Raw genomic sequence first — 22,533 nt, forward strand, 5'->3', positions numbered from 1 at the left:
AAAGGGGGAGGTGCATGGCAGAGGGTTAGACCCTTTTTTTAACCAAGCATCTTGGATGGAGCCAACTAAAGAAAGCATGGAGAAAATCAAGGGTTTTGGCATCTGTTCTTTCTGTCAACAACGATTTGAGTGCCTTCTATGAGAAGCAGTGTGGTGTGCTCTGGCTAAGCTGCTGGATTTAGCCTGCCTGGGTTCAGAGTCCCAAGATCTCCCCTTACAAGCACATTATTTACCTTCCCCATACATCAGTTTCCTCCTCTGAAAAATGAGCGCTATAATAGTGCTTTTCTCATAGGGCTGCTGTGAGAATTGATAAGTTAATACACAGGTCATAGCCTAGTTAAAGGTTCCTCCGATGTGCATATCTCCTGGGTTTTTACAAAGCAGCTCTCTTGATCTGCGCCCAGCGTGCCTTTTTGGAACTGGACTTAATCCTCTGAACCTCTTCAGGCCGGAGGTCCAGCTCTGCTCACCCAGGGCCCATCTACAACTAGAAACAGGTATCTTTCATCTCTTTGCTGATGCCTCTGCATTACCACGGCGACACCTCCAATCCTGGGAGGTTGAGGCTCACGCGGCTGACTCAGAATCCAGATGCAAGGCCCTAGGAGTACATTGTGACTACCAGGTAGGCAGCATTTTCTCCGTGCATGTAAGAAATGTCCAAACCTGGAGAGGATTTTTGAGTTTATTTGAGCCAAATTGATGATAATTACCATAAAGTAAGATCTCAAGTGCCCTGGAGAATGACAGTTTGCAGTTTCTTTTATACATTTGGAATTGAGGAAGGAGAGAAAGGAGGTTACACGAAGGTAGGAAAAAGCAAAGTACGAAATGGATTACAAGAGAGTTAGCAAGATTTTGTGCTTTCTTGAGAGTGGTTATGCTTCTGAGGGGTCTGAGAAAGAGACATTTCAAAAGTGTGTTAACCTATGTGCACAAAAACAACGGATAGGGCTTGCTTAAGGCAAAGATAGACCTTTTACTAGGGAAGACCTAGGCCTGAGGCATGACTACCCACCCACCATGCCTTGCACAGTTAGGAATTTAGGATCAGATCAACGTGTGACCCTACTTTTGGTGAGATTTATCACAGCACTCCTTTTTCATCCGCATCTCTGAGCCCCAGTCTCCTCAAAATGGTACCATGGCTTCCTGGTCTCACTCTTTCAGGGTTCTCTAGAGGTGCTTTTGAGATAATAGAGAAAATGCACTTTGAGAACTGAAACTTATCATTGCAAAGTGGAGGAAATTAGAGTTCACTGAACATCACCTTCTCTGAGTGGGTGGGAGAAAGTTTCTCTGCCCCTTTGGCCTCACCTACTTTACTTCAAGGGCCAAATGGGGTAGGCACATGGGGGCGGTAGGTGGGAATGTGGCAAAGGGGTGAGGGCAGCAATCCAAAGGTACCAGGCAGGGTTGTCCCCACGCTGTAGTCCCTTCTCTCACTGACCTGTCCTGCCATAGCCTTCACACACGTCAACATCGTTACTTTTTTAATTGTTGGCTTTCCTCATCAGATGCTCCCTGATGGAGACAGAGCTGTATGAATTGTTCCACACTCTCCTAGGGTTTGGGGCAGAGATTGGTATATGGTTAGGTGCTCAGTAAATTAAATGTTCCACCAGTGAAGAAGAGCGTGTGAAAATCTCAGAAGAGCGCCTGTGACAAGAGTCACAACTCCTTGCTTAGGTCCGTTTCCCTCAGATATCACTGTTTGCACCAGAGGCTCCTCCACGAACAAAATCACAGGATTTGGGAGTGCTGGGGGCCCAGTTCTCTCATAAAGAAAACCAAAGTTTGGAGACATGAAGTGACTGACCAAAGTCACCCAACTAGGGTGGCAGAGCAAGAGTAACCAACCCTCAAGGTCTGCCTGGGACGGAGGGTTTTCTAGGAATGCGGGACTTTCAGCGCTAACACAGGGACAGTCCCAGGCAAACCAGGACAGTGAGGGCTGGGACTGGAACCCGCCGATTTTACTTGCTCCCAGCCCCTCTACCCCTCAGATGGGTGAGAACAATGTCCAGGTCGAACCTCTTGCAGCCCCACCCCCATCCCCACCCCCCAGCCCCCGCCACCAGGCGGCCCCCACAGGCAAACGACTGCTCTAGAGGCGCCTTCCCCGTGCGCTCCCCCACCGCAGCCTCTGCGGGCGCGGAGGTCGGCTGGCTGCACCGCGGTCCTGCGCCGTGGCGCGGGCGTGGGCGCGGGCGCAGGGACCCACGGCTGCACAAAGAGGCCTGGCCGCGGCAGTTTTGAAAATACCAAGGAGTTGATCTGGGCCAGAGACCAAGAAGTGACGAAGAGGGAGGGAGCGAGGGCGGGAGCACGGGGATCGGGCGGCCGCAGAGCTCGCCGGCCTCCGGAGGGGAACGCGCGGGCGGCGGGATGGGCGGCGGGCCCGGCGCCCCCAGGCTGCGACCCCGCGAACCCGCCCCTAGGCGCGCCGTCTCTGCGCCCCGGCGCTGCGGCAGAACTCCGACACCCAGCGCGGCTTCCGCGGGCGGCGCGTAGGGCGGCGATCGGGTGCCCCTCGAGGAGCCGCCGGCTTCACCCCGGTCACCCCCCAGCTCGAACCGCCAGGAGCGAGGCCCTCCCGAGGCCCCGGCGCAAGGGACCATGAAAGGTAAGCCCCGCGCGCACGAGTTGCGAGGCGAGACCCTGCGGGACCACCTCACCCAGGCGGGGCTGAGGAGAGGAGGACTTGCCGGGGCAGGGCATCAGGGGTCTTCTCCCTGCCTGACCGACCCCCTTGCGGAAGGTATTAGGAGGACAGCGTGGAGCCCTGAAGTCAAGAAGGGGAGAGAAGGAGCTTTCGTTCATAGTCTTGTCCTGTTCATTGCTCTAGACCTGAAGAAATGTTTTAAATCCCAGAGTCGTTTCCGATCCCTTTAACCGGCCAGCGCAGAAAGGTGTCACCAGCCCAACCTTCCAGCAGTGTAAATCCCCACCCAGAGGCTCCATCTCAGGCCCCGCAGCCCCCACCTAGCCTTCTGCCCAGCGCCGGGCCAAGGGTTCTCCTCCAGAACTTAAACCCGTTCTTCAGGAGAGCCCTGCGGTGTCTGAGTCCCTCAGTCCAGGCTCTGCCTGTCCCAGCCTCGGAACCCTGGCTGACCTGCCCTGCCCTCTAACCTCCGGGGAACAAAGCAGCTGGAGAAGACCAGTGGTCCGGACCTGAGATGTCCCCAGGGCAGTGGGTCATTAAACGGTGGCCCTTGCAGCCAGTTCTTGGGATGGAAACGAGAATCAGGCTTGTCCCAGGCTTCTGGGCTTGGCTTTCTCGAGGCCTGGGAAGCACATGCTTGGTCTTCAAGCTCATTTTCAGCCTAAGGGAGAGGCAGACTGTGGGGCAGGGAACCGTTGGGGGTTTTTCATTTTTTCATGCTGTCTCCCGCGATTTTCCTCAATCCTTCCGTAGCACCCAGGGCAGATGCTTGTGTTCCCACAGTGAGAACCTCACTACCTCTTCAACTTACTGAAATGTTGAAACTGAAAAGGACCATCGAGATCATCTGCAGGGCTTGAAACTATACTCTCAGGTGATGCTGAAGAAGCAGCTCTGTTTGTCTCCTTTACATATAAAGGTCTGAGGGTTTCCCTGATTGAATACAGCCTCCATAGTGGAAGAAACTGAGGCCCAAACAGGTAGTACCAGCTTCATGGGTATGCAACCTGTGCATTCCCACAGGGCCCTGCGCTTGGATGGCTTCACACTAGGTTAATGCTCTGCCGTCTCTGTCTTGAAATTCTTAATCCTTTTTTTTAATGAGGGATCCCCACACTCTCATTTTGCACTGGGATCTGCAAATCATGTTGCTGGTCCTGTGAGCAGGAGAGAGGACTTGCTTAAGATTCATCGCTATTCCGGGGGAGTAGAGCCCAGGACTCCTGACTTTCAGGCCAGAGCACTTCCTTCCCTGTGGCCTCTGGTCTCCCGATGGCCTCACCATGTCCTGGGCTGTCTAGGATGACACAAACAAGTTATAATCAGCCCCAAGGAGTTCGAGTGGCAGCAGGAAGGGGCCTCGCCGAGAAAGTTTCTGCTCATGCTACCACGTCTACAGAGCCAGAGCCATTCCCTCCCCAGTAAGCTAGCAGGTCACTACCCAGAAACCTCTGGGAAGGTCTTAGCCCACCACAGGCCTGGAGCCCACGCTGCTCTCAGCCTTAATGATGCTGCTGAGATGCTGCACATTCTCAGAGTGGTTTGGTTCCGCTAACCATCCAGACAAGCACTGTGAGAAAGAATAGTGTGGAAAAGTCAGGCAGGTGTGAAATCCTGTGAAATGGAGGAGACACCCAGCTCCCAGGCAAGATGGGGTCAGGAACACATGACCCACATTTTTGAAACTCAGCAAGACAATTCTGCTCCTTTGAATGGAGGAGAAAAGAGTTGGCGTGACAATATTTAGAGGAGCTTGCTGAGGAGGACCAACTGAAATGTGTCATCATGTTATCAGCTCTCAGGTTCCCCCTGGCTGGCTGACTGGGAGGCTGGGAGTCCCAGAAAGAAGTTTGCAGCGTGCCCCTCTCGCCTCCTTTTCCTGCTCTTAACCAACAGCCTCAGCACCATGCGGGGCCCAATTCCTGCCCACGGAGGCCTGCAGGCCAGCTGTCAGGTATTTTCCCTCCAGTCTCCAGGAAGGCTTCCCATGTTCCCCCATAACGGGCTGGGGACCTGGGCTGCAGAGCCTGGGCTGCAGGACGAGGACCAGTGCCCAGCGCGCCTCCCTCAGGGTCTTCAATAGTCCTCCCCAGGAGCCAGGAACTGCCGCCACCTCTGCCTGAGATGGAAAAGGCAGGGCAGACAGCAAATATTTGGCCTTTGGGATCTGCAGAGTACGAAAAATCAGGATTTTTTTCACCCACATGGAAAAAGTAAAGTGCCCGGCACAGCAGGGCGGCCGCTTCCAGAGCAGCCCTTCCCGGAGGGGAGGCTGGCTTCAGACGCTTCTCCAAAGGCCCCACCACTCTGAGAATTACATCTGTTGACAAAGATTCACCATCCCCGCTCAAAGCAAAACATGGTGATGTTATGTTTTGTGGGGGAGAGGGGTGTTGGCAGGGATGGTACTTAAACAAGAAAACACGTTCTCGGAGGAGCGCTGCCACCATGGCCGGGCGCCAGGGCCGGCTCTGCCAGCCAAGCTGTTTCCACCCGGAGGCCCCCCCAACCCCCGCCCCTGCCTGCCCGCCAGCCTGGCCTCCTAGGCGACCGCATCTTTTGATGCAGTCTGGCACCTGGCCCCAGGTGCAGCCCCGCTCACACCTGAGGGCCACACAGCTGCTTTCAGCCCCTTGGTGACAGGCCCACCTTAGAGCTTCCCAATGGCTTGTCTGAGCCATTGGGAGCCACCTGTGGGATTGTTTCCGCAGTTCTGATGAGAGGGTTCTGTCATGGGAGCGCTCCCAGCTACGTGAGACCCCTCCCCAACCCCAACCCCAGAAGCAGCCTGGCCCTGCACTCAAACTCTTTCCCTCTCTGGGTCCCTGTCTCCCGGGTGTCCCTGAGGCCATCCTGCTTTGATGCACGTGGGAGCGGAAGTGACTTGGTAGAGAGCTGTTTGGAAGCAGGCCTGCTGCATGGGCCACTCTCTGCCCCTGGGAGACTTGTCCTCAGCTGCCACCGACAGGGCAGAGACACGCCCCCCCATTCTCCAAGCGTGGGCGGAGCAGCCCCTCCCCGCAGAATGAGAGCAGTGCCCTGTGGGCAAAGGGCAGGCAGGGGAGGAGGGGGCTGTGGAATACAGCAGCATGATCCCAGGAAAACCCACCTCCCACAGCTCGGTGAGAGGGGATCATACCTGCTCATGAGTGCGCCGACTGGGTCCCCTTCGGAAGCCTGACCTCCATCCCCAGACCTCGGGGCTCTGGAAGGAGCCTGAGACTAGAAGAAAAGGAACGGATGTGGCAAAGGCGCAAAGGCATGCTAAATGGCCCTGGCCAGGGAGGCGGGGAGGGGCGTGGATGTTAGGGGTCAGCTCCAAACTCTCTCTCTGCCACACACACACACACACACACACACACACACACACACACTGGTCACCGTGCCATCCAGCTGGGGTCATTTTAATAACTGAAGACTGAATGACACATCCCACAACTAATTTCAGAGAGAGGAAAAAGAATTCTGCTTCTCAGGAGATGTTGGTGGGTAGCTTGGCAGTTTTCATGGACAGGCAGCTGTGCTGGGTGTTAGAACTGGCAAGCACAGCAGCATGACACACTGTGCCAGTCATATATACACTGCCCATGTTAATCATGTTTAATTTAGCAAGTCTGTGTGTGTGTGTTGTGAGCGCCAAAGCTCAAGGCTAGGCCTAGCTCTGTCACAGGCTAGCTTTATAGCCATATAACTACGATGAAGTCACTGATGCTCCCGGGGACTCAGTCTCCTCATCTGCAAGTGGACTGGGTGATCTTTGAGGTTCTTTCCAGTATTAACATTCTACTCTACTGTTTTTCTTTCTGTGAGGGCACACACACACACAAATCCCCCCCTCCCTAGGATAGGACTGTAATGCCCACAGGGTAGTATGAGAATGTACGTTTCATGAGTGTGAGGTCCCTGTCTGCCCCTTTCTTGTCTCACTCCCGCACAGTGCCTGGCACATGGGAGGTGTCCACTGCATTCGTTCAGTGGGTACATCTGAGCCCCCCACCCGGCTGGAACCCTTAAAGGCAAGTCTCACACCACGGTATCCCCAGAATCTAATGTAGGTATTCAGTGGAGATTCGTGCTTCAATTTATCAACCAACTGCTGAATGCCAGGGCTTGTATATCCATGCACGTATAACATCCAAGAAAGATGCAAAGAAGAGCTCTGACTCTGTTCTCTCTCTCAAGAAGCTCGCCCTTTGCTAGGACACTTAAGAAGTGGGCTCAAATCATTCAAAAAAGACAAAAAGTGGTAAGTGTCATGAGAGAGGTCCCAGGAGGCGGTGTGGGGCCTTATGGGCTCTTTCTCCGTCTGTCCTCTGCTGTTCCTCTTCTGGGTGAGTCTGTGGTTTCAACCGTGAGTTCCTTGCTTCTTACTGGACAGCTGTTCTTTGACCAGTCTTGCCCAGGGTCATAGATGTGACGTGGGAATAGGTTGATGATACCTCTCTGAGCTCCATACTCATCTTTCCAGCAGGGTCCTGAGCATCTCCCTGTGCAGCCCTGCAGACACCTCCTTCAAGGCTCAGATGGGGCGCCTTTATAGCCATCTGGACCCAAGCTACAATATTAGTTATTTGGGGTGTCATCCTGCACTTTTCAATCAGCAAACATGCACTGAGTACCTTCTTTGGGGGAGGAGGCATCCCAGGTCTAAAGGCAAACAAGGATGGTTCTTGCCAGCAGGCAGAGACGCCTAAGCGAGCCAGACGATCAAGGGAGAAGATACAAAAGAACACACGAGTGGGGTCTACGGCAGATCCAATAGGAATTTCCTGAGATAAAGGGAGCACTTCAAGTCAGGGCAGTTCAGGGAGGAGGTGAAGGGTGGGCAGGATTTGACTGGGGTCATTCAAGGGACAGTCAGAAGAGGCAGGTAACAGTGCCGGTGCAAGCTGGGCGTCCTGACAGGTGAATGTGTTCAGGGGTGATGGATGGGTGGACATTGGTCTGGAGATGGGAGACACAAGGAGTCACGAGACCAGGAGGCCTTGAGTGCCATGCTAAGGACTTCCAAATGTGGGCTGTTGACACTGGAGAGGATTTGGAAGGGTTTGTCAGGAGGTGGTTTGGTTGATACTTCTCCCTGGAGACACTGGGGAATCTCTCCTTTTAGAAAATGAGAGGAAGAAAATGAGCTTGTGAGGGAGCCAAAAGGCGTGGCCAGGGACTCAGGCGGAGAAGTACGATGGTAATGTCATGGAAATCAAGAGGAGAGAGTTCCAAGGGCAAAATCAACAACGTCAATAAAGCTGGCTGTTAACCAACAGAGTTAGCACAGGATTATTTGATCCAGAGAAAGCCAGGCTGCGCAGGCTGAGAGGGGATGGGGAACATTGAAGCAAAGATGCAGGGAGGCCTCGTATCAGAGAAATGTCAGAAAAAGGGAACTAAATCATTAGAGTAAGAAGCAGGGCTGTCATGAAGCATTTTTCTAGGTGCTCACTGGAAGGCGGAGGGAAAGAGAAGAAGGGAGGATCAGGAACACGGTGACGAAGAAGGCTGGAGTGGGTGAGCTTTGCCTTGGAAAGAAGAGATGCTCTCTCTAGGGTCCCCAGGGAAGAATATGGATATAGATTTTTTGCATTACTAGTTGCATTTAATCCTTTCTTTTTTATCCTCACCTGAAGACACTTTTTTTTCCCCATCACTTTTTAGAGAGAGAGGAAAGGAGAGAGAGGAATGTCAATGCAAGAGAAAAGCACTGATTGGTTGCCCCTGGTATGCGCCAGGACCAGGGGTAGGCGCCCAGACCAGGGTGAACTCACAACCTAGGTATGCGCCCTGATCTGGAATTGAACCTGCAACCTTTTGGTTACGGGATGATGCTCCAACCAACTGAGCCACACCAGCCAGGGCACATGTAATCTTTTTATGATATATATAGCCATTATGAAAACTTTCAAAAAATTCAGAAAAGGAAAAAATAATAGCCCTCACATGGACTCTTAACCCTCAGAGATAATCAACAAGATCTGGATGAGCGTTCTCCTGAGTATTTCCATGTGTGTCTGCACACCGATTTCTTACATACAGAAGATGACACTGTCCGTATGTGTTTTTAAAATTCAGTGATAGAACACAGATATCATTCCTGGGCAATAAATATAGAGCTGCATTATTTTTTTCTATGGTTGCATAATATTCCCAAGTACAATTTTACAAGAATTTATTTAACCAATCCCTTACTGATGGGCATTGGAGCGATTTACATTTTTCCTCAGGTTTATCATAGCCTGTAGTGACAATCTGTACACATCCATCTCAGCCAAGTTAAATATGTATTCTGTGAGGGGGCCATATCCTTAGAAGGGGGGTTGCCCCATCAAAAGGCAGGCTTATGTGAAGTGTGGAAGTATGTGCCACTCTGTGCCCCCATGTACAAGAGGGCCCGTGTCCCCGTACCTGGGCCGACACTGGGTTTGAGACAAAACGGCCAGAGGAGTTAGGGGAAGGTGAAGAGCTTAAACCTAATGGTTTTGGTCTTTCCAGAAAGGGAGGAGGTGAGCTCACCTTTGGAGAAGAGGAGGAACACGGAGGGAGGACCCAGACGGCAGGACCTGACTGGGGCCAGGCCCACTCCGCTCTCTGACACACGTTCACCCAACTGGGTCGTCCCAGCTCAGAGCAGAGAAAACAGGCTGAGCAAGGAAGGGCGCAAGGGCAGGAGAAAGAGCTCAAGGCTCCAGGGAGTGGGCGCTGCCGATCAGGGGGCTAGGTTGATAGCCCAGGCGAAGAACATTGTGTAAAGGCTTTGTGCGGCGGCATTAGGAAAACAGCAGGAGAGGCGGAAGGAGGGAGCTGAGACTGTGCAGGCGGACGGCAGTATGTGGTCAGGCTGAGCTACGGCCAAGGAGATGAGACCTACGGATTCCAGGTCCGGAGGACCAGTGTGCTTTCAAAATAATGTCACTCCCATGGAAGTTGATGGCAGGAGACAGGATGAAGAAATCACCCAGTCCAGGTGAGGGACTAACCCAGAACAGTGTTCCCCGAAGTAGGTGTGCCTCTGGATAACATTTTTCTAAAGTGACAGGAAGTTCTATGGTCAAATAAGTTAGAGAAATATCTAGTTACACACAGAATTAGATGGAATTAAATATCTAATTGCAATGGGCTTTTTTTTTTGAAGGACAAAAATTTTTTTAGCATATTACTATGAATTTCTAAGATAGTGAAAATATGTAGCATTTTCCAGACTTACTTGATCAAAGAACTCTTTTTGAAAAAGTATTTTGGAACTAGCATTCTGTAGGACGTGTTTTAGAAAATGGATTTGTTGAAAATTGGAGATTGGTCCTGCAAGTGACAGGCACTGGGAAAGGGGGCAAATGACAGCAGCCATTCCGGTAGGACAGAAGAATAACCCTATAAAAATGGCTGTTACTACCATTTATCAAGTATTTACTATGCACGAGGGACTTTTCACATATTGCCTCATTGAATTTTCCCAGCAGCTCTATGAAGCAGGCAGTATTCCTACTACTTTTGCTCGTGAAGCTCAGAGAAGGGAAGGACGTTTCCCATGTGAGAGACAGCATGGACCTCAAGTGGGGTGTGAAGGCTAAGAGATGACAATAGACATCAAGACCGCTCCACCCTCCCACCCCCCTGGATTTGTGGGGTTCAGGCAAGGAGTTGCTCTCTGCACAGCGGAGACCAGTGTGTATGGGATGGGGGAGGGTTGGGGTCTATTGTATTGAGTGAACAGCCTGGGTTCATTTCTCAACTAGAGGCCATACCACACCTTAGAAATGGGGTGGCCACTTGGAGTTATCAGAAGGACCAGGGGTTGTTACTGAAAGTTAGCGGGCCAGGATACCAAACGTCTGTGCAGGGTGGGAAAAGTCCTGTCTGATGAGGCCTCGTGCCACCCAAATGCCACTAGTGCCCCAGTTAGAAATACTGAGGTCAAGAAAGGGGCGGAAAGTCATTTAGGATAAAGGGGACTTGGGATAAAGGGTGAATTTGCCCACAAGCTCTGTGGTTGCCAGGAACAGCGTGGACGGCAGTAGACGGTGGGGGGCTGTGGCGGGCTCAGATTCAGGCAGAGGTGGCAGGGGGAGAGGAAGTGCCTGCCCCAGAGCACCCAGTGTGGATTTCAGGAATGAGGGAGCAGGAAGGAGGCGAGGGTTCCAGGAAAGCAGATCATGACAGTTTGTTGAGCAGGAGAGTCTGAAAGGGAAGGACCAGATTCGTTGAAGCCGAGATGGGCTGATGGATTCCCATCCGAGCAGAGACACGTCCACAAAGGAAGCCTCTGGGGAGGGGTAATAGCAGGGGGTTTCTAATGAAAACAATTTTGCAACCTTAATTACAGTGCTCTCCAATCTTAGACTATTGCTATTCTGCAATTTTAAATATAGCGTTGGCTCCTGAGAAGACTCTCAAATCTTTATTTTTACTGACCCAATTGGCTGTTTTGAAAACCCACTCTGTGAACTCTGTAGTAGAAGATAATCATCAAAATATGTTCCTTGAAGTTCCCAAAGAAAGACCTTTTATTCAATTCCTCGAGTCTCTCCCCCTTGCTGACTCAGTTGGAAGATTGCAGAAAGGCTAAAGGGCGAATTCACTCCGCATTTTTGGTCAACCAAAAGCAAGCTGGAGGCGGCGACCACAGTTGAGGTAGCAGTTGGTTAACTGGTCCGGGCTCTTTTCCACCTCCAGAAGGAGAGCGAACCAGGCTCAACCCCCGCAGTCGGCAGTCACGCCTCGCAATGTGCCAACAATGCACCTTCAATCCAACCTTCCACGTGGCTCTGTGGGAGCTGAGGCTTAAAAAAAAAGGAGTTCCTCTTGTGGCTGTCCTGCTGTTTGGGTTGGATATTATGACCTTAGGTATGAGAGGAACAGAGGCTCTTTCAAATCTCCAGTGGTTGCCCCTGCTTTATGAGTCTGAGCTTACAGCACTGACTTCGAAGGCTCTTTAGTTTTTGTTTGTTTGTTTTTTTAAGATACTGCCTGTCTTTGGGGTAGAGATTGCTAGATGAAGAGCGAGACCTGGCTGTGTCTTTGGTGGGTCATTCGTGGGCCTGGCTTCTTTAGAACAGGGATCAGAAGGCTCCTTTCTGACGGCTACAATCCGCTGGGGCCTCTGGAGCAGGGGAGGCAGAAGCAGGCTGACAGAGCCTTAGATGCTTGTTACGCAGGGCAGCACGCTGTTCCAAGCTTGTCCTCACCTTTTCCCGAAATGGGGCTTTCCCCAAGTCCAGACACTACCACGTCTTCTCCAGTGTCCTTCCCCAAGCTCACCCCCTTCCTGTCCCAATAGCCTTTATTCGGGTTTAGCAAAATGAAAAAAGCAAGGAGAGAGAGAGAGAGAGAAGGCAACACAGGCTATTGGAAACAGCCTCTCTTCAGACACCCATGATCTACAATATGGCGATTCTCTAATTATTCCAGACACCTGGCAATGCATAATGTTTGAGACTCAGGTGCCTCTCCATATTCAGCATGGCAAAAGTCCTCAGTCAACCATGGATAATGTATGTGTGACACAGGGAAGGACCCGGGCATAAAAATGCCAGGGGGTATTCTAAAGTAATTAACCAGCACACTCATGGAACCCGCCTGCCCCCCCGCCAACACACACACACACACACACACACATACATACATACACACACACGAAGCCTTTTAGCTTTAGGAGAGGAATTATTATACCCCTTGTTCTAGATCTGAGAAAGGGAGGAGAAGCAGATCCTAAATTTTGCTGCACTCTCCCCCCAGTTCATTCCTTTTCAGTTCAGACTGTAGGCCTGTGTGTATTCATTTTAAACCTCTACTGTCTTAAGCCTTTGCCTCCTCAACCCATCTGCGCTCCCCAACACTCCCTAGCCATGGAGAACTTTGAGAATAGGCCTTATTTAAACCACATTTTAAGTCATTATTTTTGAATAAAAATGAACCCTTAGCGGAAACAGCAGAAGTTAACAATTAACCAAGGCGGCAAAGGGTCAGTAAACACATCTATCCTGAACACACACCAGGCGATCAGCCCTGTGCTGCAGGAGGATTTCCTGACCTCAAGTAGATGACAAATCGCTGGGAGGCCAGACACGTAAACAGACGTCAGGCCTGGCTGGAAAGTCTTTGCCCCGCTCTGTGACCTGTCTCAGCCGGGTATGTGCAATTCTGTAGGTATTCATATCTTGCTTCAGGTTCCTGGACATTTACAAACCAGGAACTAGCTGGCGGGTCCCTTCACCTCTGTGAGCCCTTGTAACACAATGGGTGGGTTCTGTGACTTACGAGTTCCCTTCCTACTCCCAATGACATAAGAAACATCCAAACCTGTAGAGATTTTTATGAGTTTATTTGAGCCAAACTGATGACAATTGCTGGAAAGCAACATCTCAGTGGATTGAGAAAATGCTCCAAGGAATGTTAGTTTTACAGCTTATTTTATACGTTGAGTCAAAGGAGGAGACATAAGGAAGGTTGCATGAAATCCATTGGCAGTAGGTTGGGGAGGTGGGAGAAAGCGAAGCAAAGAGGTGGGGAAACCTCTGAGACTGCATAGAGACACATACTTCTTTACGTTGGTGGGTACAGGATAGTTAACATTTACAGCACATAGAGATGGTATTTGGCAAACAAGAAAACAATGAGGGGTGCTGTGGTCTCTGCTTTGCTGCTGGGTGTGCTCTGAGGGGCCCAGGAAAAGGGGGTTACTCTGACATTCCCCATGCATGTTATCTTAGACAATAGACAGGCTCACTTGTGGTAAAGACTGACCTCTGTCAAGGAAGCTATAGGCCTAGGGTGTGACTACCTGCCATGACTTGCTTTTAGTTAGAAATTTTTATGTTCAAACGATTCCATGTAGTTACTTTCGGTCTCTGAGATTGTAAGGCCACCATGCAGGCCTCCCCTGAGCTTGTCACGTTTAGTGTATGGCTCCCTTTCTGTCTACACTCCCTCTCTCTGAAAACACTTCAGGAGGCTGGGACACCCTACACTAAGTAAGGTCACCCCAGAAGGCATGCAAAGGGGCAGAGAGGGAGGAACATTTTTTTCCTGTCTCTCTGTCAAGCCTGCTTGGCCCAATACAAGGGGAGGAATACAGATTCCTGTCTAATCAGCCATTTCCTAATCAATCATAGACTCTGTGTCCTCAAGCCAAGCTTTTCCCAGTTTCCTATGTCTGTTCCTTCCTCCTTCTCTGACCGGAACAATCTTGGGGTAATGTGAGCATAATGAGCCCATGCCTGCAAAGGGCTTGGCTTATAAAAGCATCAGAAATGCTTTGGATTGTGTTCTCATTAAAATGAACAAGGCGCAAGCAGGGAGTTGCTATAGCATTCCAGACATAGGTAAGTGAGGGGTCCCCAAGGCCTGAGGCTCAGCCCTGGTGGACAGGAAGTCCAAAGGATTAGAAAGCGAAGAGAGCTCTTTGGGGATTGGGGAGGGCTGTGAGTTATAGAGCTGAGATGTCAGCAAAGGAAATGGGGCCAAATACTTGTGAACCCCTCATCTAGAGAGAGCTGAGACTCATGCTGGCAGCTGTCACTTCCCCTCCCATGGGCTGCTCTGCAAAGAACCGGAACAGGGTCTTTGTTACTTCCCACTTGCTAATGATTGCCAATTTGCGGGGCTCTTGGAGGGAGAGCAAGGTTATGACAAGTCTGTGTGCTTTTCAAGGGGGTGTTTGCTGAAGGTGGCTGTCAGCCTTGTTTGATTTAAGTCTTCCCAGATTCCCTGCAAAGGCTATAAACAGCGAGGTGATGAAATGAGCCCTGCAGCCAGAACTGGGAGGAGGCCTGGTCACAAGGGAGGGTAGAGAAGCACCATCAAGGGGTGGGGAAAAATGAGGAACATGGCAGGAAAGCCTAGAAGGCATTTCTGCTCCAGCGAGTGGAAGGAATATCTCCCCGAGGGGGCCTGAGTTGGCAGTAAGTCCAATAGCCCAACGCAGAGCCATCGTTATTCTGGCCGAGATCATCTGGGGATGCGAGGGCCTGAGGTCTGGGTCAGACGGAGTCAGAAGGTGCCCAGGAATCCTCATAAGCCCCTCCTGAGGCCCCAGTTCATGGGAAAGGCACAGTAAACCTGGTAACCTCCCAGGCAAAGTTACCCTGTAAACTGTTGGCAGATTGATGATGGGCTACAGCCTAAGACACAAAACAGGTCCAAAAAGGTTGATTTCTTAGAATACATATACAGGGGCAGGCCAAAGCAGGTTAACAGTTGTAATACAAATAAATAATACAATAATTAGTAAATAATAGTACAAGACATTGGTTAATAAAATTATATAGTTTTCAGGTGTACAATTCTACAGTATGTCATCTGTATATTGTATTGTGCTCACCACCCCAAGTCAAGTCTCCATTTATCACCTTTTACCCTCTTTTCCCTCCCCCACCCGTCTTTCCCTCTGGTAATCACAATACTGTTGTCTATGTACAGGAGTTTTGGGTTGTTTTTTTTCTTAATCCCTTCACCTTTTTCACCCAGCCCCCTAATGCTTTTCCCCTCTGACAGCTGTCAGTCTGTTCTCTGTATCTATAAATCTGTTTCTATTTTGCTAGTTTATTTTTTTCATTAGATTCCACATATAAGTGAAATCATATGGTACTTGTCTCTCTGATGGGATTATTTTACTTAGCATAATACCCTTGAGAGCCATCCATGCCTTCACAAAAGGTAAGATTTCCTTCTTTTTTTAGGGCCAAGTAGTATTCCACTGTGTAAATGTACCACAGCTGTTTTAATCCACTCAGGTACTGCTGGGTACTTGGGTCGCTTCCAAACCTTGGCTATTGTAAACAATGCTGCAATGAACATAGGAGTGTATATATTCTTTTGAATTAGTGTCACCCCAATAAATTCTATAAAAATAATACAAGAATAAACTGTGTTTTGTGTACTCACAACTGTAGGCCTACTTTTGCCCACTCAGCATAAAGGGATCCGCCACGCCCACCATGTCAGCCTTCTTTCTGCCACTGTACACGCCCCCTCCAAAGTACCTGTACATACATGCACATGTGCACACGCACATCCAGCTCCATCAAAGAGAGGTGCCCTGGAGTCTGTTATTGTGAAGAGGAAAACTCAACCAGCACTCAGGAGGCTTTGCCACTAGCTGGCTCTGTGACATTAGCCTGGCATTAAAAGTTAACTCCCCACCCCCCACCCCACCCCCGCCCTGCCAACTCAGCTTCCTTACCTGAAAAGCTGAGAGAACAGTTTCTCATACTATCAGGTTAGCTGTAGGGGGTCAAATGGGATAACGGAAATGAGCCCAGATATCCACCCTCCCTCAAATTAACTCAGAATCTCTGATGGTGCAGTGCTGACCTTGGTCTCAAGCTCCCCAATGATCCACAGGCAGGTGTAGACCCACTTCCGGAAAGCACGAAGCAAAATCATAGATTCATTCCAAAGTGTGTTGATTTGTCATTTCTCTGTGCCAATGACCGTGCTGGGGCTTTGGAAAATGCAGACAACAAGACAGACGCATTCCCCGCTCTCAGGTTTTAAACACTGGGGAAGAGAGCTGTTGGGAAAGTAATAAAAGGTGCACTGCATGCCACAGAGGGAAATACGGAGCCCGCGGAAGTAACTTAACAAGGGGCCTACTCCAGTCTGGGAGCTCGAGGAAGACCGCTGAGAGTGACATGTGAGCTGTGACCTGGAAGACGAAGCAGAGGACATTCATGGCAGTGATGGTGGCATCTTTAACTTCGGGCCACCCACAGTTCCTCCTCTGCTGAGCTCGTTCAGGGCTACCTTCACTCTCCGAGTGCTCCTTGTCTGCTTTGCCTCTTGGCTCCAGCTTGGATTTCCGTGGTCACAGCATTGGGGAAATTAGGTCACCGGTGCTATTCAGGCTGCTTCCAGGCCATTGTCAGAGCCCGTAAGGCTCTGTCACACCCTCAGTCATGGCCCGTTTAGTTCTACCCAGTTTCTTAGCATTTGTAGAACCTTGGCTCATTACTTTGAGGAGGTAGTAGGTATGGTAGCATAGATTTCTGAGTTCAAATCTCAGCTTCACTGCATATGCTGGTGCTGTTCAGCAACATTCTTAATTTCTCTGAACCTCTCTGTCTTTTTGACCCCGAAAGTGATACTTTAGACCATAAAGTTTAGGTGGTGGTTGTGGAGATTGCCTCGAAGCAAGACCCAGCCTGTCATGGCATTAAAAAAATGGAAAAAAAGGAAAAAAGCCAGACTTGGAGCTTCTACTTCCAGCCTTGCTGACTTAAAATATCCTGGGGTGTAAAGTTTACCTACTAGATAAACTATAGGCAGACTGCCAAATGCGTAGCTAAAGTTGAAAGAAAACAGTGGAAATCCCCAAAGACCAAGAGCCACCCCTCCCCCCCAAAAAACAATCTCCAATTAGGAGCTGAAACTAAATGGGTCAACAAATACAGAAGCTGGATGTCAGGAACCTAGAGTTCTGGGTGTTAGGAGGAGGCTAGGCTGTGAGTGGCACAAGGGGACAGCTGGACCGAAGACCCCAGCATAAAGCCCCAACCCTAGGAGGTGCTGCCCCAGGCCCTGCCACACTGCATCACGCTAAGACAGCCATTCTGTGTTTTTGCGGGAGGGGGTTGGCCCCAGTCTTTTCTGATCGGTCAGTCTTCCCACTGAGTGGTCAGCACCCATACCTGTGATGGAAGATTTTGAGTCTTGGCCCAGCCAGTCTGGTCCTGGAAAAAAGGGGAGCAGGGGCAAGAGGCTGGGGGGAAATGTGCGTGCCTCAGTCCCTGTGTGGCAGGGTCTGGAAGGACTCTGAGCCAGATCAAGCAACTGGCTTTAATTTCTTTTCACTTCACTAGAAGAGGGTTCAGCATGGCACATAGTGAGTAGGCAGCTGAACTGGCCTGTGTGTCTTCTCCAGCTTGTGGGAGATCGTGGAATCTTTCTTCCCAGATGTGTTGGGACATCCCGTTCCTCAGCCACTTTGATTCTTGCCTTTGTTCCTGGATTCTCTGCTTACTGTCAGGTCACTTGGTGCTCAAGTGGACTGACTTGGACCCAGGGGTGGGAGGGGGTGGGCACAGGGTGCAGGGATTGTTAATGAATGGACCAGCTAGAGAGGGGTGGGCGTGGCTCCGGGTCCCCACCTGGCGTCTGACGGCACTTGGCTCCATCACAGTGAGGTCGGCCGGTGGCGACGGAGATGCGTTGTGTGTTTCAGAAGAGGAGCTGGCTGGCGAAGAGGACATGCCGTCCTTCCCGTGCACACAGGAGGGTAAGGGCTCCGGGAGCTGCCTCTGATCTCTTCTCTGTGCTCAAAGCACCTCCTCGCTCCCAGCCTCAGGCTGGTCACTTGCTTCTCTTCATGGCTTTAAAATCCTGGCTGTCCTGCTGCTCTCTGCTTCCTGGGGTGGGAGTAAAATGACAGAGTGGCACGGGCCTGGGTTATGCAGTACAGGTGAAATCAGAGTCTGACACAAGTGCCATCTGTCTCCAGGGCTCCTTGTGAGACCTGTCTGGGACCTCTGCTGTCTCCCCAAGGCTTATCTTTCAGCTGGTCCAGAGCTGTCCCCTTCATTGTGTCCCATGCCAGCCAAGTCACCTGTCCTTCTCAGGCCCACAGGATCCAGCGTGGCATTTGGTTCACTTGAGCTGTTACTTGCTGTAGGGCTTCTGGGTGGGTTTCAGAATAGGTTGGAGCGGCTGTTCTCAACCTTGGCTGTATGTACATCGTAATCACCCAGGGATGCCTGAGACCAGCCCTCAGAAATGCTGATGTCTTTTGGTCTGGGGTGTGAACGGGGCATCAGGATTTTTAAATGTTCCTGGTGCTCCTAATGTGCAGCTGAAACTGAACAAACGTTAGAGACTCCACGACTGGGAACACTACCACCTTCCCACTGGCCATTGGCCCCCTGCCAGCATAGCCGGGAATACCTGGCTCTCTTCTTTCTCCGTACCAGGGACCACCTGGTGGACTTGAGCAATTCATTTGTTTTCCATAAGAGTTGTTGGTCACCTGCTAAGTTTGGGGACTGGTGATCAACCTTCTGGTTTGCTTGGGACTGAAGGGGCTGCCCAGGGTGTGTGACTTTTGTCTTGGCAAAATGTCCTGGTTTGCTCCCTATTGAGGAGTTCCCGTGACGTGCGACTTTCAGTGCTGAATTCAGGAAAATCCTAGGCAAACCGGGATGAGCTGGTCCCGCAGTGGGGAAGCGTGTCCTGGCTGCCCCACCTTGTGGATCATCAGTGAGGCCTGTGTATCGGCCATGTTTGCTCACAGTCCAGGTTGAATGATGATGCCAGAGTGATGGTGGTGATGGGTGTTCTTTGAAGACCCTGACTCTGGTTTCGTCTGTTCCTGAAAGCTCTAGAGCCTAGAGGAAAGGCAGTGAGATGGGTGAAGAATGAGGATCTGGAACGTGAAATGCAAGGAGACAGGCCAGAGCAGGAACGTGGAACTGACCTTTCAGGTGCAGCCTCAGCCACTGGTCTAAGACACTGTGCTCTTTTTGTCCCCCCACAGGCCAGCTGGGGCCCCGCTGCAGCCGCTGCCAGAAGAACCTGTCTTTGCACACATCCGTGCGGATTTTGTACCTCTTCCTGGCCCTGCTCCTGGTGGCTGTGGTTGTGCTGGCCTCTCTGGGTGAGTGCGGACTCCCGGCCGCATCTGGCTGGTCCAGGGCTCCCTGACCCCTACGCCCTGCCGCGCTCACCCAGGGCACTGCTGATCAGGGCTCCAAAACTCCCCTGCACAGACAAACGCAGATCTCTGCGGCAGGGCCCGCCACCAGGGGATCTCAATGCCTGATTCAAACTGCGAAGACTGGCTCCTGATTTCTGGTCAGTAATTGGTGTGAGGCTGTGAGCAAGGCCCTTCCCCTCTCAGGACCTCTGTTTCCCCTTGGACAAATGAGAGGCCACGACTAGATCAGCTGTTCCCAGTTTTAACTCCATGTTAGAATCACTTGGGAGATTTAAAAAATATTGATGATTGGTCCCTTCCCTGGATAATGGAATTAATCCGTATCTTTAAGCTTTCCAGATGATTCTGTTTACATCCAGAGTTGAGGTCACTGGATCGGGCGATTTCTAACCCCTTCCATGGTCTTTGCGACTGTTTCTCAAAGCGAGGTTGGATGGCTACTTGCGTCACGATCACGTCAGTATTTGCTGAAGTGCAGATTCCTGGGTCTCATGCAGACTTACGAACTCAGAGTCCCACAGGGGAAGCCCAGGGATCTGAAGTTTGTGCTTCTCTTACACACTGCAGTTTATGTGAGTGGCAGCTGACCCAGGTGAGGGCACACAGCTAGATTCAGGGAACTTCTGCCTTCTGGAAGCTAATAGTTTATGGTAAACTGATGAACACAAATTTGATGGCTTCTCACTGCAATCCCATGCCATTTGTAGCTTCTGATTTTAAAAATCCAAGCTTTTTCACTGGAGAAGCAGTAAGTTTGTTTGCTCTAATGGGCTAGACATTAAAGACAAGACTGGGACCAGAGTAAGACAAGAGAGGCGTGGAGGGTGCTCATTCTAGGTGCTGACGCTGCCCTCATCCGACCCTTAAGAGGGAGTGCCTGGTTCCGGATAAACTAAGTCCTCACTTAAAGCCATCGACAGGTTCTTGGAAACTGCGACTTTAAGGGAAACAACATATACTGAAACCAGTTCCACCATAGACTGATGGATATAAACAAGAATTAAGTTCCCATATTATATTTCTGGTCACAAAAATATCACCAAACTTCTAAATAAAGACCCGAAACACTGATAATATTAAACATTGAAATAAATGTGAGTTGTACATACATTTAAGAAAGATGAGTAAGAACAGGTAAGGGTGTTTTCCAACCTGACAGCGCCAGGTCAGGGCTGCAGGCGGCCAAGCCCCTCCCCCAGCCCCGTGCGCGGAGGCAGTACGCCCTGGCCAGGCCGCCCCTCCGCCCCTCCGCCCCTCCGCCCCTCCGCCCCTCCGCCCCTCCGCCCCTCCGCCCCTCCGTCCCAGGGAGTCCCATCACGCACATCCTCACTCAGAAGTCCTCGGCTCTCTCAGCGGGTCACTATTACTAACTCAACCTCGACAGCTCTGCCCAATGCAATGGTAATTAAGGCCCAGAGATTTAAAAAAATTGGAATAATAGCAATTTGGAGCTGGTAAGAACCTTAGAAATCATTTATGAGTAGCTTCAGACTTTCTTTTTACAGATGATCCAGTTGAGCTCCAGAAAGATTAATTGACTTGCCTGGAGTCACCCCTCAACACACTTGAGGCCAATCTGGACTAGAAGTTGAATTACCCAACTCTCTTGGTGGGGCTGATTCCATCCCCTAACACTTGACCTTCGTAGGACCTGTGGGAAATATCTTGCCCAGCCTCCGTCCAGTCTGTGCCGTTCTCTCACTACGAGGCCCAGCCAGGCACCTGACGAAGAAGGCCGGGGACCCTGGTGCTGCCCAGCTGCGCTCTAACCACTGCCCGCCCTGCGCCTGCGTAGGGGGTGAGGCTGCCCATGCGGTGGGAACCGGAATCACTTTTCCAGGGGTGATTTGGCGACATGTATCAAGGACTCCAAAAACGTTAACACCCTTTGGCTTATTCATCCGATTTATAGCAATGTATCCTAAGAGATAAACCATGTGTACACAGTCATCGTATCCAGGGATTATTTATAGGATCAAGAATTGCTCAGATTTACAGATCGTTTCATTTGTAGGCTCAGAAAGGGAGGTACTTTAAATGTCTCCAACATTAAGAGATTTTTATGTAATTGTTGAATCAATTATATAGAGTGTGTTAACAGACATTAGAAGTAATGATTTTAGCCCTGGCTGGTATGGCTCGGGGGATTGAGTGCTGGCCTGCAAACCAAGGGGTCGCTGATTCGATTCCCAGCTGGGGCACATGCCTGGGTTGTGGGTCAGGTACCCAGTTGGAGGCAGGTGAGAGGCAACCACAGTTGATGTTTCTCTCCCTTTCTTTCTCCCTCCCTTCCCCTCTTTCTAAAAATGAATAAATAAAATTTTTTTTTAAAAAGTGTGATTTTAAAACAATTTAAACCTCAATGAGAAAATGTCCATGACATGGTACCAATAACACAAAATGAAATAAATGAGATATTCAGAAATCTCAATTTTCTGTGTTGTTGTTTTCTAAAAATGTGTACATTTATGTAGCTATAGAATGGTGGAGATAAATAAGGTTATAAAAGCTACACAGAGATGTGGATGGCAATTATCTCTCAGTGGTAAGATTAAGAGTATTTCTTTTCTTTTTATATTTTTTCCCCTCCTTTTCCCTATTCTATCCTGTGGTCATATCCTGCCTAGTTCTGAAATCTGGGGAGGAGAGAATTTATATATATATATATGTATATGTGTATATATGTAATTATACATTATAATATATACATACATAATATATACATATATCTGATAGATAAATGTATACATAACTATATACACTTAAAAATATATATAAACATATATAAACAAATATGTATGTCTATAGGCAGCTACAATTACCCAGACACGTATTTTCAGGAGATGTGTGACGAGCTCTGGGCATAAGAAGAATTTTCCCTCGCCACCACTGGGAAGCCCCATGGAAGAAGGGTGAACGGTTTTGGTTGCAGAAGGGCCGATAAAAATGCCCTTCCCTGAGCCAACGCCCTGCCCCAGTGTCTCACTTGTTTTTGCCCTACAGTTTTCAGGAAAGTAGACTCTCTCTCAGAAGACATCTCCCTGGCCCAGGCCATTTATGACAAGAAGCTTGTGTCTGTGCAGGAAAATCTCCAGGGACTTGGTAAGTGTCCAGTGTCCAGATGTGCTGATAGCTGTGATAGGCAACTGATGTCAACTGACATAGGGCGAGGGCCCCCTCTTATGCCGTGGGCCCTCCATGGCCTGGTACCTGGAGCAGGGCAGCCTCC

At 50.2% G+C, this 22,533-nt stretch overlaps 1 protein-coding gene across 1 annotated transcript in view; it reads left to right on the plus strand.

Moving 5' to 3' along the window:
• The first annotated feature begins 2,524 nt into the window (after window positions 1–2,524).
• The window catches only part of SCARA3 (scavenger receptor class A member 3), a 36,963-nt gene continuing 16,954 nt past the window's right edge, over window positions 2,525–22,533 (plus strand). Inside the window, exons 1-4 of the mRNA XM_054576006.1 lie at window positions 2,525–2,629; window positions 17,778–17,873; window positions 19,125–19,244; window positions 22,308–22,406. Of these exons, the coding sequence (XP_054431981.1) occupies window positions 2,623–2,629; window positions 17,778–17,873; window positions 19,125–19,244; window positions 22,308–22,406 (322 nt within the window). The 5' untranslated portion in view covers window positions 2,525–2,622. The remainder of the gene's footprint in view (window positions 2,630–17,777; window positions 17,874–19,124; window positions 19,245–22,307; window positions 22,407–22,533) is intronic.

Source organism: Pteronotus mesoamericanus, unplaced genomic scaffold (genome assembly GCF_021234165.1).
Source record: "Pteronotus mesoamericanus isolate MK-2021 breed Mesoamerican mustached bat unplaced genomic scaffold, CSHL_Meso_final contig_32, whole genome shotgun sequence".
Lineage (NCBI taxonomy): Eukaryota > Metazoa > Chordata > Mammalia > Chiroptera > Mormoopidae > Pteronotus > Pteronotus mesoamericanus.